This window comes from Acipenser ruthenus, chromosome 5 (genome assembly GCF_902713425.1).
Source record: "Acipenser ruthenus chromosome 5, fAciRut3.2 maternal haplotype, whole genome shotgun sequence".
Classification (NCBI taxonomy): Eukaryota; Metazoa; Chordata; class Actinopteri; order Acipenseriformes; family Acipenseridae; genus Acipenser; species Acipenser ruthenus.
The window spans coordinates 80,342,195-80,358,650 of NC_081193.1; the positions used below are offsets into that span (position 1 = coordinate 80,342,195).

General features: G+C 36.8%; 2 protein-coding genes across 3 annotated transcripts in view; one reads left to right on the top strand and one right to left on the bottom strand.

Moving 5' to 3' along the window:
• Positions 1–260: 260 nt before the first annotated feature.
• On the bottom strand, positions 261–3,130 carry tpbgb (trophoblast glycoprotein b). The gene has a single exon (XM_034004054.3). The coding sequence runs from the start codon at positions 2,156–2,158 to the stop codon at positions 989–991; it is 1,170 nt and encodes a 389-aa protein (XP_033859945.2). The 5' UTR covers positions 2,159–3,130; the 3' UTR covers positions 261–988.
• A 6,246-nt stretch (positions 3,131–9,376) lies between these two features.
• Positions 9,377–16,456, top strand: part of ibtk (inhibitor of Bruton agammaglobulinemia tyrosine kinase) — a 35,503-nt gene continuing 28,423 nt past the window's right edge. The window contains exons 1-6 of one of the 2 annotated variants that reach the window (XR_004544514.3): positions 9,377–9,596; positions 12,692–13,543; positions 14,478–14,574; positions 15,357–15,481; positions 15,655–15,765; positions 16,208–16,378. Coding sequence is in view for 1 of the 2 variants with exons in the window: in XM_034004540.3 (XP_033860431.2) it covers positions 13,217–13,543; positions 14,478–14,574; positions 15,357–15,481; positions 15,655–15,765; positions 16,208–16,378 (831 nt within the window). In the remaining variant the exon portion in view is untranslated. The remainder of the gene's footprint in view (positions 9,597–12,691; positions 13,544–14,477; positions 14,575–15,356; positions 15,482–15,654; positions 15,766–16,207; positions 16,379–16,456) is intronic. The other variant, XM_034004540.3, reaches the window with a different exon arrangement.

The window sequence follows — 16,456 nt, forward strand, 5'->3', positions numbered from 1 at the left end:
ACACATTAGTGCTCGAGTAATTATAATTATTTCGAGTACTCGAGTAACCCACCCACCCATAATTACTACACCTTGTAGCCTATGTTTTGATTCTACGTGTGTGTAAAAGTAGCAATGGTGAAGTCTTGTAACCCACTTTTGTGTATGCTTGGAGCCACATACAGTACTACTGTTTAAATTTATTTCATTATATTTTACAGTTTTAGTTTCAGAGGAAAAGCAAGACTGTAAAGCAAAAACAGATAATCCCAACACACACGTTTCTTCCCAGTATTTTGTACAGTTTATTTTGATGAAATACGAAAACATTTTCTACTCTTTGCTACAACAGTCCTTTTAACTGTAAGCTCTTTAAAAGTCTGAGTTTGTTTTAAGGTTGCAAACCCCCAAACTTGAAACAATTTCAGCAAGTTTTAGAACAAAACCCAAAGGTTATGACATGCACTGTACTTTATAAACAGCATTATCCTTTCACAACAACATTAAAGATAACAAATAAACATTCAACTTTGCAAAGGGAATAATAATATGCAGGCTATGTATAAACTGTAAATGTGCTATACTTTACACAGCATAAATAGGCTTACTGTATGTATTGACATATTAATACTATACTTAGAAGTAGTATGAAAATCTGTACAGTCTTTGCAATAGTGTTGTAGGAAAAAAATGCATCTTCAAAATAGACTACAGTTGAATATCCTTGCTAAGGCCCACACAGTATTGTAAGTCTCTCACCATGCAGCACTGCACAACATCAAAAAGAACGACAAAACACATCAGTCAGCATCACATCACAGGGGCGCGGGGTGCCAAATTCCAAGCAAGAATTAATCAGCTTCTTACTGTTACAAAGTCTGGTTTCTATGGAAAAGGGCAAGCACTGACTTAAGCCTATTTTTAGCGACAGGATTTCATGCATAGCTACAATAAGTCCACGTGCCCTCAAATAATACACCCAAAGGTTTGCCGTCTATTAGAATTAGTTTCAAACTTCAGAATTCAAACTGAGGTTGGTTAACCGCGGGTCTGTGCTAATTTCATATCTGTAATGGTACCCGTCCATGTGATCTCGGCACGCATCTCGGATATTATAAATCCACTTCTTTATTCCCTTTCTATTCAGGTACAAAACCAGGAGGAAAATCACTCCGATCAGCGCCAGCACGATTCCCAGAAAGACATAAGAAGTTTGCAAAATGCTTTTCATGTCTTCAGAGTAAGAGCAGTGCAGCTCCGAGACGTTCACTTCAAGGAGCCGAGTGTCCCTCAAGCTGTCTGGGAGAGCGCAGGACAGATTCCCTTTGTCCAACACAGCGTCTGATCTCCCAAGCCAAAGAAGCAGATCCTCAATATTACAATCACAAACCCAAGCATTATCCGCCAGCTGGATGGAGATGCCTGGTTGGAGGTCAAAGTCATCCAGGGTGGCGTTTGAGAGTTCTTTCAGGGAGTTCTCTCTCATGTCCAAACTCTCAAGTCTTAGATTTTTAAAAGTCCCGTTTTTCAGGTTAACGATGGAATTGTTTCTCAAGTCAAGTGTCTTCAGGTTTGGTAAGCTTGCAAACATCTCCTCGGGGAGGTACAGCACATCATTACCTGATAATTTCAATGTCACCAAGTTTACTAAAGTCTCATTCTGAACCAAAGCTGATATTTCCTCTATGAAGGAGTTATTGAACAGGGTGCTGCCAAGATCTAATGTGTGCAATACGTTGTTGGTACTGAAAGCTTCGGGATTGAACTTGAAAATCCTGTTATTGCTCAAATCAAGTTCTTTCAGGCTTGGCATTTTGACGAAGACAAACGGGTCGATGACCTCGATCTTATTTAAACTTAGGTTCAGGTTAGTTAGCTGGTCCAGTGACTGTGGGAAAGCATCCTGTTTGAGGTGTGGGATGTCATTCCCCGTTATAACAAGAGTCTTGACATTTAAAGGCAAGGGTTGGGGAATAGCATTCAAGCCCTTGTTGCCGCAGATTACAGTTACAGTTCTGCCAAGGCCAGAACACTCGCAGTTTTGCGGGCAGGTTGTTGCCTGAGCGGACACCAAAACCACAGCATGGAGAAAAATAACTAAACCAGCTTGTAAATGATTTAGTTTCTTCTGGGATGACGGCCTGGTTTTAATATAAAATAAAGGATCGGCAACTAACATTTTCTTTAGTTGCTTCACACAACCTCGTTGTTTTACAAGAGAGATCCGAGAAAGTTCTCTTTTTTTTTCTTTTTTTTTTTTTTTTTAGATCATACAGCTAGATCAAAGGGAATAATATGGGTCAGAACGCTTCCTTTCCCAAATCAGATTGTACAAGAACTAAGAAATGTCTTGAAATAATAACGTAGAGTCGTATGTTTTTCTTCTGTTCTATCTAAATGCACATATAAAATAAAGTACTCTTTCAACGTGATCAAATTATCCGACTTCTCAAATGTGCCATAAAAAACTTTCTTCTTTTCCAACTCATCCCCAAGACGTACAATTAAAACACATATGCATCTCGGTCATATAAACAATTAAAAGTCGTTTAAAGAAATAAACACTCTTACAAATATGTGTCTGATCCAAATGCTCTCTCTCTCTCTCTCTTTCTGCAGTGTTTCTCTCAGGACGCTGTCTGAGTTGGGTGGCTTTCTCTGGCGTTCTCCAGTTACAACTTGTAATACAAGGCTTCTTTGATCTCGGGTCCTATAGCTTCCCACCGTAATACTTTCAGGAAAAAGAGATCTCTGAAACTCTTCACACAAAAAAATAAAAATAAAATAAAACACCAGATTTCAACGCTACTAGTGTTTAGCCATGTATGACAAAACGTGATTAGATGAGCATATGTTTTAGTAAAGTTAACTTCATAAAGCGTGCTGTTTTACGTTTTCCATAGAACTCCTTTTTTCCGCAATGTCCCTCCCTCCTCAGTTAAGTTGAAAATGAATCTGCCTACCGCGCGAGTCCCACTAAAAATCACTTCTGGGAAATACCACTTCTCCGTAAAGAGGGATGTACAAAAACGCTTTGTAAATCAAATAATTTTCGAGAATTTCGCCAATACTTTTATTTTTCAGAATTCTATCCATAGACTATACCAAAGGATGTCCTTGTTGTAACTGTAACTTTATATCAAATGGTTTGTTACAGAACCGTAGGAAAAAAAAAAAAGTTCTGAATCTTTTAAAGGTACCTACTGTTGTAGTACTTACTTGTGATTCCAATTGATCGAAAAGGCTATTTGCACCACTGCTGTGCAAATTACAAGCAAGCACTTGCAGTTGTGTTTGCTATGCATAGATGTGTAATTACCTTAGTTTTGCGAGTCACAACTTAAAAAGGAAGGTTACGGATAGAGACGGAACTATGATTAGGGTGTGCTAAGTGATTGGTGTTGTATTTAAGGGGTCAAATCCCACGTCTGCCACTGTGACCCTGAGCAAGTCACTAAACCTCCTTGTGTTCCATCCTGCGGATGAGATGTTAAATCAATGTCCTATTGTAAGTGACTTTGCATATAATGCACAGTTCACAGCCTACCACTATGAAAGGTGCTATATAAAAATAAAGATGATGATGATGATGATTATTATTATTATTATTATTATTATTATTATTATTATTATTATTATTATTATTATTATTTACTATAGTGGTGTGTATGCAGGGACCATTTTATTATTACTACATATAAGTATTGCATTTTTACCCTCTGTAGTGTAAATACATATGACTCGAATTCTCCTCCTCAAAAACTATTTTGTAAACTCTTTGATATTGTCTGTGCTTTGAACTGTAGTTACCAGCCATAGAAATATGAAGCCCTGCATATATCAGCCAAAGTGTCTTTATCCACCTGGTGCCAGAAATACAAAAATAAACATGATACTTCCTGTCTTTTCATTCGATGGTGGGTTCTTACTTTCATAAAGAAACTAGCCTTGGTTATATACTGTATGTCTGTGGCATGCTACAATAACAGACAAACAGTCCTGAACACAGCTCAAAACACCTTAACACACAAAACATCAAAAAGTAATTACAAAAAGACTGCAGAAGACAGTAACTGCAATAAAGATCCATTCAGAAGGGGGCAGTACAAAAAAAAAGAAACTGATCTATCTACTAAAAAACATTGCTTAAGGATACGATGTAGTGACATTTTATAACTGAGAAATATTGACATTTCCCCATTCAATCTGACAAAGGCACAACATTGATGAAAGTACTGTGGGATAGCATGCTGTTGATATCAGTAGAGTATTTACATTTAATAAAGGGAATCTGGGTTATCATTATATATAATTGGTTACTTCTGTACTAGAATAATGTTGATTTTTTTTTTTTTTAAACAATAGCCTAGAACTGTTTCATTAACAGTTCTAGTCATATAAACACACTGTAAAACCAAATGTTTAATTATTCTAAAACAAGTTGGGTCAGAACCATAGATACGTGAGTCAAATTCTCAATTTGCTTTGAAACGATTATACGGAGCACTTTTCAAGTCCCTTTGCTCTGCATAATTTGCAAATTATCAATGATCTGTAAATCTTTCTTAAAAAAAAAAAACACGAAAAAAAGTAGTGTCCCATGGCAATACCAGAAACCTTTTAATTGATTTTTATTTGTATTATAATTTTCTCAAAATCAAAAAATGCTAATAAATTCACACAAACCATCTAAACTTCTAAATACTGATGTTTTGTAGATTTAACCAAAGCCACATTCTTTATTCTTCTGCTAAAGCAAATTAGTCCTGTAACCAAATATTTTTAAGGGTATAAAATAAAGTTCATGCTTGAGCATCTGCTGGTCATAAATTGCAGTGAACCTACAGTGAAGATTTAGACGGAAAAACCCAGACTGCTCAAACATTTATGGCAGTAAACATGTTGTTTACACTGCATGATTCAATCAGCCTAGTAATTCATTTCCTGAAGAGGTTTCCGTTGGGTCCTCAGGGACTTATTTTCAAAAGCTGAACTTATGCTGAACAAATCACAAAGTTTTGGTATAAAAAAGGCAAATTATGTTTACTGTGAAATGACGTACGAACAAACAAAAAATAATATGTATATATTACCCGCACTGTATGGCAGATAAAGCATTTTTGTACAGTGTTTTCCAGTTAATAAATCATGTGTATCTTGTGCTACAGTATATATAAAAACATAAAACAGCTCCCCTAGTGTACAATATTAACTTAAAAGAGTTTTTTTGTTTGTTTGTTTGTTTTTTAATGAGTGTTTCAGATACAACACTAAGCATGTGCAACTGGGACCACGGGAGAGAGTGCGAAGAGCATGGGAATGAAGCTAACCTACAGCACAGGAAGTGATGAAGTACAAAGCTGCACTTTCTAAGTCAAAGTACAAAAAAAAGATCTGTAAATAGGAGGGTCTTTTATTTATTTTTTAATCCTGAGAGTAGATTTTTTTTTTTCTTAACATCTTTTAATTAAATTAAAAACTGCATTTACTTGTGGGTGAATGAAATATACTATTTATATTGATTAAACAAAATGTACAAACTTTTCTATATTCAAAACTGAATAACCATTAAAAGTGTAACTACTCTTACTTCAACTTTATATTTGAACAGTTCCAGATCTCACTGTTGGGAAATATCAAAGGATTTAAATGGGTGTTATTGTCTCAAAGCTAACAGAAAAAAACAGACATTTTCTAGGCTGGGCATAGTACAGTGTGGGTGGACGAGGTGGACAGAAACGGGAATGGAAATACAGATATTCTTAAGGTGAATTTCATGCAGTCAGGCTACTTTTTGAATGAGCTTTTCAGACCTTCATCATATCTGTACATTAGTTTCTGTACCAGTATCACTCTTCTCTTCTACAATCTTATCTGCATCACAAAACCAGTCTGTAAATTCAATCTTATGTTGTTCCAATATCACACTGCGGGTGTTGCTGGTTCCATCTGCATTCTACAATCCAACAATCCAATCTGCAACTGGACATTACACAAAGGTCAAATATCACCATCATTTTTTTGTGATGGCAATTTATTAATTAATTCACCAACCACCAATATTTCCCTGATAGTAAATTCAGGGGTGCAAATTTGGCACTATGGCGCTACATTTTAGCTCCAGGTTACCTCCTATAGCATAACACAAAAGCACACATAACACAAAAACACATTACATTTCATTACATTAAAACCCAGTAAGATAAGAAAGCCATTTTATAAAAGTGTGTTTTTAGTCTTGAAAACTGTAATGGTCCCAGCTTCCCTGGCAATACCTTCCAAATAGAGACGAACTGAAACCTAACAGAAAGATAAGATTTCAACCAGGACAAGGCCAGACAGTCCCACTGTGCTTTCAAGATGATTCAGTAGGATTGAATGGTCTACAGTATTAAAGGCAGCACTTGGATCAAGAAGAATTAATACTGATGGGAAGCCATTTCGGTGCTATGTGCAGCACGAAAACCAGACTGAAACTTCTCAAATATACCATTAAGAGTTAGAACATTTTGTAATTGAATTGCAACAACTCTCTCTAGAAACTTATCTAAGAATGGTAGGTTGGAGGTTGGCATATAGTTATTGAGGACTTTAAGATCCAAATTGTTTCTTAAGCATAGGCTTTACCACAGCTACTTTATGTGCTGAGGGAGCTATACCGGAGGAAAGTGAACCATTTATAATTTTTAAACTGTGGATATTAATAACACCAAGAACATCTTTTAATTGTTTTGTAGGAACAGGATCAAGAGAGCATGTACTAGCTCTTATATGTCGAACTATCTTGTCAGTTCCTGTAAGGTCATCAAAGAAAAAGCCCCCATAGTAGCCTTAATAGGTGTAGTTGGTAAAATTGTGCTGGAGTCCTCCTTAAAGAAAGAATCTCATTTCTGATGTCACTCCATTTTACTTTATGACCCTCATATTTCATCTTATGAGTTGTATCATTGAACCATGGTGAGCTTTTTTTAAAAGACACTCTCCGAGTTTTGATTGGCGCTACAGTATCTAAGATACCAGTCAAGGTGGTGTTGTAGGTATTAACCAGCTCATCTACTGATGCGCTCGAGACATCAGAAAGCATAACAGCAGTTGAAGAATTAATTACCAGGGATTTAAATGTATGGTCCACAGTCTTTGTAGATACTGGCAGATTCCCCTCAGAAAGAATGCCAAGAATGGCACAGTAAGATCTAGGGTTATGACGTTCATAAAAGCTAAAGCAGTGTGGAGTAGTAATATTCACTGTAACACAAAACACTACCCCCTACTACCCCCTGCTGGTTAACTGATGACCAGCAAAAATGTGCAATTAGAACACATGCAGTCTTGGATAGATCATAGTTGGTATATAAAATCCTAGTATAGCTTTACATTTAAATGCATTCCATTTAAGCGTGTACACAACAATTGCTTGAATTTAGAATATTCTTGTATTTGTATAAAATTAAAAAGTCAATTAAAAAAAGGAAAACTGCTGTGTATATATATATATATATATATATATATATATATATATATATATATATATAATACATTGATTATCCTGAGCATAATACCACAGTAGTGACGTCAAAAAGTGATAAATCCTCTAGAGTAAAATATTCTTGAACTTTGACCCATTCGACTCCTCAAAGCCAATACTTTCAATTCAAACAGAAAATGTCTCGTTTTCAGTCACTGGACAACACCCACAGTACAGAAATGTTCAGTAATCAACAAAATGAGAATATGTTAAAAAAAAAAGAAAAGAAAAGAAAAGATGTAAAGCAAGGGTATCCATGTATTCTAAAAAATACAGGTTCTGGTCTCGTAATTTATGACGTCACAGAAACCCTAGATGTAATTATTTTCCTGTAACTCACTGAAGCCCATCTATCTATCTATCTATCTATCTATCTATCTATCTATCTATCTATATTAACTTGGCTTAAAAAAAAATGTAAGTATGACCAGCATAACTACAAAGATAAACAAATGCTGAATCTTGCATGCACTTGCAGTAGTTTTCACTCTTGCAATGCATCCTTGTTAGGGTATGTGAGTCAATTATGCAGAATATCAGCTAATTTGACTGCTGGCACACTCCACATTAGTCGTGTAAATTAATCTTGTACTGTATTGAATGTGGAAACATTTTGTTAAATATCGAAGCCATTATAGAGAACCCTCTGTGTTCAGTTTATAAGAATGGTTTGATCTATACAGAAGAATCAAAACAAAATAAGGTTTTACTAGTCTGCTCTTTTTTACCATTGGATACCACAGGTATCTCTGAAAGCAGCTGTGCTGCAGGTTCGTCATGACACCCTGGTTCGGGTTGCGTTTTACTGGCGGGATGGGGCCAGGGGAATCACTTCATACTGGTGGCAATGGACAATGCGCAACCAGATCAGGAGGTAGAGAATTGTGGCAGCGCTGCTGGAGGGGTTCTTCTGCTGGTTCGGGATCCGCAAGCTACGCTACTATTCCTGCGGCAGCCTGCAGGCGGCCACCAAAGGCGGCATTATGACACTTGGGTGTGGGGACAGCACTACCGAGGAGCAAGTGTGGGTTTACGGCACTCAACGAAAGCGAGGCCACTGTTCCAAGCTGGGCAGCGCCTAGATAGGGCTCTGCCGGGTCCTGGTACGAGTTGGGGAAGTGGTCGATCAGGTCACTGATAACTTGGCGGACGGGGCTAGAGAACCAGCCTCGCCATTGCCCGGGACTTTAACATAACCGGCCAGATCCCCCCCCCCCTTTCTGAGTCCTGCACATCCGTTTAGCTAAAATGCTACAATATTAAAACTTTGTTATATATGACATTTGTTGATAAATGTTACATTTAATTCATTTTTGATTGAAATGCTTTTTTTTCTTTTTCTTTTTTAAAAATATAATTTACATTTTTATTTTGTAATTTGGCCCTTTGGGTAGATATCATATTTTTTTTAATGGCTGGCACCTTTTTGTAGATGTGAAATGTTTTGGTCAGATATGTCCATTTTTTGTGGTGTTATGTTTTATTTCTTTATTATCTATCTATCTAATATATATATATATATATATATATATATATATATATATATATATATATAGACACACACACACACACACACACTGAACACAATGAACACAGCTGAAGAATGACTCCTTGCACCACCTCTGGCCTTGGGAGGAAATCTAACATTTAAAACATTGTAAAATAATGATAAAGTACAACCGAGTTCAAACACAATGCATTCCCACATCACTTTATACAAGTGAAGTTGAAGTATATGTGGAAATCGAGTTCAATTTACACAAGTGCATGTTTTCTTTTTTTTTTTTTTTTTTTTACTTTAGTATTGAAAACCCATGTCATCCAAAATAGGTCAATACATAGAACGTACTTGAGGATAGGCGACATCTACGCACACAGTCTATCCAATGGGAGAACTGCATGCAAGAAATCTCCACCACTCAGGTTTCTGCATGTTACGCGGCCTCTTCCGTTAAGAGGTGCTTACTATAAGACCAACTCCAGCCACAGTCTTCAAATTTCAGCTGTTTAAACTATTTAATTGACAATGAGTGTATGGAACAACACCCTCGAGTTCTGTAAACATACTGTTTACAACTTCAACTAGCGACAGGTAAGGAGGTTGCAAAAGACTAACGTGAATCTGTGAATTTACCCAGCGTATGTGCAGCAGTATGTATTATGGTGATGTGTCAGTAATCAGAGGTACTGGATCGAAGTAATATTTTTATTATGCCGCAGTTTTTTTTCCCGCGATTGTTTTAAAATGTATACTGCAAATAGTTGACAAGTTGTCCAGTAACATCGCAGTTAATGTCTGACTGTCGTGTTGGCTGACACGGCTAGTAGGAGACGGTCAGTGCAGCAGATTTTTGTGAGTTGCATTGCATTGCAGCAAATCGTTACACATACAAGAACCGATGTGTTATTCTGTAAATAAGTGTAAGCGATCAGACATTATCCTTGCACCGTCCTTCGGATGAGACGTAAAACCGAGGTCCTATTGTAAGAGACTGTGCAGCAGCAGTTGTGATGCATAGTTCACCCCCTAGTCTCGGGAAGTTGCTTTGGATAAAAGCGTCTGCTGAAAGTATTAATTATTAATAATAACTATTGTAAATTCCAGCAAAAATGGGGGATATAGAAACAAATAGTGTGTTCTTAGTTACTATATGTGCAGCAAGGTTATTTAGGCAAGTTCACGGGTTTACAGTAATTACTGTGACAACAATCACTCCACTTTATAATTTTACAGGAAACTTCAAAATCTACTTTTTCTGAACCCGAATAACCATATATTCAACCATCAGTGTTAGGCTCTTGAATCTGCATGACCAGTTGAAAAACCAGTAAACTACCAGTGTTTTTTTTTTTTTTTAAATAATGTACTAGATTACTAGATTGGTAGGGTTTTATACATCAGCAACACAGGCCAGGTGTACTGTCAGTTTAACCCATAGCTGAAGGTGCGAAGCATTAGGTCGGGTCTTGTTGATTTCAGAGAGAGGGGGAGGTAAACGTCATTTAAAGTTCTATCTATCTATCTAAATTAAATGCCTAATTTGTTTTTGTTAGTTTTTTTATATATATATGTATATGTATATGTATATATATATATGTATATATATATATATATATATATATATATATATATATATATATATATATATATATATATATATATATATATATAAAAACTAACAAAAACAAATTAGGCATTTAATTTGGCGTTACCAGACGTTGGTGATAGACATACTTTACACAAACAGATGGGATGTTGTGCAATATATCTGCATTTTTTACTAGAAGACTGTTGGTCGAGCCCCACCCCCTATGTTAGTTAGCGACTGGCCCAAAGTTCACTTTAGGGGCAGGAAGGCAGGGACCTAAGTAAAAGTAAGTTTGCTTGCCTTCTGTTCAAGAACATTTGTTACACTTGTACTTCCTAAGCCCCTTTCACATTGGCACACCTACCCGTGTCCGCACCCGGGCCCTGGCTAACTGGGTCACAATCCGGGTAAACCTGGGTCCCAGCGACCCATCTCAGGATGTGGGTTGACACTCTCTGACCTGGGTTGAGCGAGACAAAACGCTTGACGGACGTTCGTGAGCCGACGCAATAACAAACAGCCACGCCTGCGTGAAGGTTTCACTTCCACAAGGAACATTTCTGTTTAGCCATATTTTTGTTGATTGGAACATTTGCTTTAATCAACATTTGGGCTGACGGTTCAATCCAGAGAAGCTTGGATGGAAGCTTCAGTAACAAGCTGCTTCCGGGGCATTGATACACATATTGTGCACATGCGCCTGTCACCCAGGTGCTTTATCAAATGCAGTGTGAAGTTGCGTACCTGACCCAGGTAGGTTCTGACCTGGGTACAGCATGCCCGTGTGAAAGGGGCTCTAGTCAAATAACCAAAGCAGCGTACTGGCTGTAAAGCATGTTAGTCATTAGGGGAAATAACTGACTAGCTATCAACAGGAAAAACGGCCCTGAAGGGTTGGGGACAATTTCACCGTCCAGGTGAAATGGCCATGAAAGTGCAAGACTATCGGGAATCAAGGTCTGCAAACAGGCGATTTTTAACCTAGTTTCCTATTGTAGCTGCATTATTTTCAAGGATATTTAATGAACCCAAATACACTTCCAGCAGTTAGCAGTTTGGGAATGACCTTGCTTCATCTGATTTGTATTTTTTTTTTCTGCTAAGAACATAAAAGAATAACAAATGAGATCCATGCCCCTGTTTCCATTTAATTTTCAACTGTATCCTCTGGTCCTGGTTTCTGTGCAGTGCACAACTTGAAGATTTTAAAGACTTCAATCAAGCTCCCCCATAATCCTTCTTTGTTCTAGACAAAATAGATTCAGTTTCTGTAGTGCAATAAACTGTAACATTACTATGGATTGTGAGCTGGTGGTGGATAGCATGTTCCATCATTAACAAGGTGTAGAAATTGAACTCTTTTTTTTCTTAATGATCCATGCTGTGGTTTTTCTGTGCTCTCAGTGTAGTCTTGTTCTGAGATTGACCTGTCACTGAAGGGGCGGGTTAAGTTAAATCCAGGGATTTGGTAAAAGTTAGTGCTGGGACGAACATGGGTTTAAATATTCTTTCAGAATTGTCAGACTGTTTCTTGTAAACAAATCTGTCCAGAGTTAAAAAATAAAAAATAAGTATCAGGTACCATGTCAGATGACCTACTGTATTAATAAAAGGGACAGTGTTTGTTTGAATATTCAAGTATTTGAGCCAGCACTTGTAAATTGACATCCTTTTGATTCTGTATTTGAGTTTAGGCATCACTTCCAAGTTCTAAACTATGTAATGTTAAGGCTGTTGCTGTAGTCATGGGTTGGTACAGCTGTGTAACATATTATTATTATTATTATTATTTATTTCTTAGCAGACGCCCTTATCCAGGGCGACTTACAATTGTTACAAGATATCATATTATACATTATTTCACATTATACAGATATCACATTATTTTACATACAATTACCCATTTATACAGTTGGGTTTTTACTGGAGCAGTCTAGGTAAAGTACCTTGCTCAAGGGTACAACAGCAGTGTCCCCCACTGGGGATTGAACCCACAACCCTCCGATCAAGAGTCCAGAGCCCTAACCACTACTCCACACTGCTGACCATAGCCACTGCCTTTGGATTGATTTATTTTTCTTCTTTTGTTTTTTCATAGGTTTCACCTACAATTATGGAGGCTTAAAAGAAGTTGAGTGTTTGGGGGGGAAAGAAGGGGGCTTTCCCCTTTTGGTGGTTGGGAACTGTGGAAAGGATTTATTGAAGGTGCCAAAGTTGTGTGTGTGTGTTTTTTAGTAAAAAAATAAAAAATAAAAAAATAAAATCTATAAAATATTTTCCTAGATTGTAATACATATTTATATATAAATAACAGATATCTATTTATTTATATATTGGTTAATGCGTGTAAGGTGTCAAATTTGACTTTCTTCAGATGCAATTTGCGTAAGGTACAGTTATCATGGTTGATTGATATAATTTGAAAAAGGATAATGGGTTGCTAGGGTGCCGTGGATTTTAACACAAGCACAATTCTAGCTCCCAGGTAGTATTATTATTATTATTATTATTATTATTATTATTATTTCCACCTTTAAATAGCATATAATAATTTAAGAATAAAACCTGAATTGCCAGGGTGTTTGTTTTCTTGTAAGAAGGGGGTTGTATTTAAGACTCCAGAATGAATGTGGTGGTCTCTCCTGACTGCACCCCAAAGTGTCGCTCACTCCAGCATGCTCTGGATGTCATCTCTGCACTGACCAAGGGCAAGGAAGGCCAAGTCAAGGCCTTCCTATCTACCCACTGCCACAATGTGGCCACTCTGAAGGACAGCTTCGGCAGGACTGCACTTCACTTTGCTGCCTCGCTTGGGAAGAGAGGGGTGCTCGACTGGCTGCTGGACGTGAAGGGAGCTGATGTGCTGGTGAAGGACAAGGAATCCGGATGGACCGCCATGCACAGGAGTGTGTTCTACGGACACATCGACTGCCTCGTGTCCCTTGTGAAGGTAAAGAGATCTAGGAAACATAGATCCCTATTCACAAAACTATACACTAAGGAGTAAGTAGCAGAGCAAAGTCAAAGCACCTTGACGGTTTTCAGAAATCAGACCAAAACACCAGATTGAGGGAATGACTGTAAACACCACAAGAAAGGTAAGGGAACAGTAAAAACAAAGTAATAAAAAGTTAATGAAGCTCATATTAGTCTGAGCCACACAAGATGTTGGTACCATCTTATTATTATGTTATTTTTTTTGTTTGTTTGTTTAATTGGTTAGTCATAAGTGTTTTTATATGCATGGTAGTCATTCTAAGGAGGCAACTGCATCCAGATATCTATATAGCTGTCTGTCTGTCTTTCATTTAGGTCTTTTTGCCTATTGCTGGTTGGGGGGGGGGGTATTAAACATGGTGCACTGATTTTACAAGGAAATGTGTGATATTTACATATTTGCTATAACGTGGTTCTTTTAAAAACTGCGCATGTAAGGCCTATGTAGCTAATGGAAGTGCAAAACAGGTTAGATTTATTGAATTTATTTTGTTAGCGACAATTACTTTGTGGACTTTTTTGAAGAATGTTTATTCTTAGGTTGAAATTTGAGAAAACAATTCTCTAAAATAATTAATAATAATACAAAAGTTTCAGGAATTAACTGCAAAAAGTCCTTAAATGTTTGGGAATAAGACCCATAAACTCAAAACGTTGGAGGCTATTGCAATCTAGAGTAGGCCTGTATTTAGTCTTTTATCAGTATATGCCATTGAAACTAGTTTGATTGATTTGATTTCACCCTGTAAATTTGCCTAGAGACCTTTCTGCCTTTCATTTAAAGTTGTAAATTTGTATAAAAGTAAATGTTGCAAACAAACGTGAGTTTTCTTTTCTAATTAGGAAAATACAGTAATTTAAGTTAATTATTATGTTTTTCATTTTAGCATGGCAGCAGTCTTGTTGCTCAGGATAAAGAGGGGCTTTCAGTTCTTGACTTGACGATGAAAGATAGGCCATCACATGTAGTTTTCAGAAATACTGGTAAGTTTAAATCAAACCTTGTGTTTAACAGGGATATAAAAACAAATACATTTTGTATATATGTATTTTTGTAATTTTATATATGCTTATGTACTGGTAATAGATTTTAATTCAGTAAATGATGATAAACTGAATGAAATGTGTTTCCCCAGGAGCAATGTATCTTTGGTTTCTTTGTCTATAATAACAATGGGCCAGATTTCTCATGGCCTTTTAATTAATAAATGTTTATTAGTATTTCTAAATTTAGCATGAGTGTTTGCTGTTTTATAGATTATCTTAAGGGTTTAGACAAATGTGATCGTTTTTTTATTATTATTTATTCATGTAGAACACTTTTAGTTAATATGGTTGTAACAGGGGCAACTGCTATGTGTGTGGGTCATCACTGAATAATGGGTCAGACACAGCATTGGGTGTGTCTTGTTACGTGTCCCAGCTGCACACGTCCATGCTATAACCAGCGGCACGGTCCTCCCTGTCAGTGGTATAAAAGTTAAAATTTATGAGGCCATAAATGTTGCTGCCAAGTCAACTTTTAGAAATGGGTGAACTGCATATATATATATATATTTTTTTTTTTTTACTTTTGATGCAACAGTTTAGCTTATTTGAATTCCCTGACACTGCATTTATTATTTGTTACTATTATTTCTTAGCAGACACCCTTATCCAGGTCGACTTACAATTGTTACAGGATATCACATTATTTTTACATACAATTACATTATTTTTTGCACATTATTTTTACATACAGTTACCCAGTTTTATTCTCATTTCAGATCCGACAGAAGTTTATACGTGGGGCAATAACACTAATTTTACTCTTGGCCATGGAAATCAACAAAGCAAACACCACCCAGAACTGGTGGATCTTTTCCCGAGAACTGGAATTTATATCAAACAGGTACCACTATTTTGATATATTTGCTTGCTTGTTTGTTTATTGCAAACAAGCATAACGTTTGCTACTGACTGGTACTTGCTATATAGAATGAACTAAAGTACTCCAGCCTAATCCAAGGGTCTTCAGTTGTGTATCTTAATTCTCTCACCCTTCTCTCTTGTGTAACCCTGCAGGTGGTGCTGTGTAAATTCCACTCCGTGTTTCTCTCTCAGAAAGGTCAGGTTTATACCTGTGGGCATGGCCAAGGTGGACGACTGGGACATGGAGATGAACAGACATATCTGGTAGGTCTGTAGCATTGGATCGGAGTATATTTCCCCTACTGTGTCATGGTACTTGCTGGTTACAGATCTCTACTCACAAATAAGATCTGTTTTTCTGTAGGATTTATGTGCAATCTGATGTGTTATTTTTTTTTAAACAAAAACGGTAGCTTATTATCCTTGGGTTAGTAAAGATCCTTGGATTAATAAAGAGACTCAGGATAAAATAACTCCAATGATTTACAGTTTGGGTTATTTTGTTATGGTGGTGGTGGTTGTGTATTATAAATTGTCTAGTATAAAACATGTATTCTGTCCTATATCTCCTCACATGAATGTTGTAAGGACACTTTGTAGTTAAGATGGTGATATTTGTATTGGCCTAAGGTGAATAGAATTTATTAAATCATTGAAATATACTGTTCTCTCATTAATTTCCTCCCTTGCATTCTGTGCCTTACAGGTTCCACGGGTGGTAGAAGGTTTAATCAGCCATCACTGTTCCCAAGTGGCTGCTGCCAAGGATCACACTGTGGCGCTGACAGAAGATGGATATGTTTACACTTTTGGACTAAATACCTTTCACCAGCTGGGCATTGCACCACCTCCAGCTACCAGTAATGTTCCCAAACAGGTATGTGAGTTTGTTGTTTTGAGCAATAATGTTACAGAGTAAAAGACCAAGACTGTTTAGGCAATTAAATGTACCACA

Bases quoted from the DNA above. Each gene is read 5' to 3' on its own strand.
- tpbgb (XM_034004054.3), bottom strand. From the start codon at position 2,158: ATGTTAGTTGCCGATCCTTTATTTTATATTAAAACCAGGCCGTCATCC.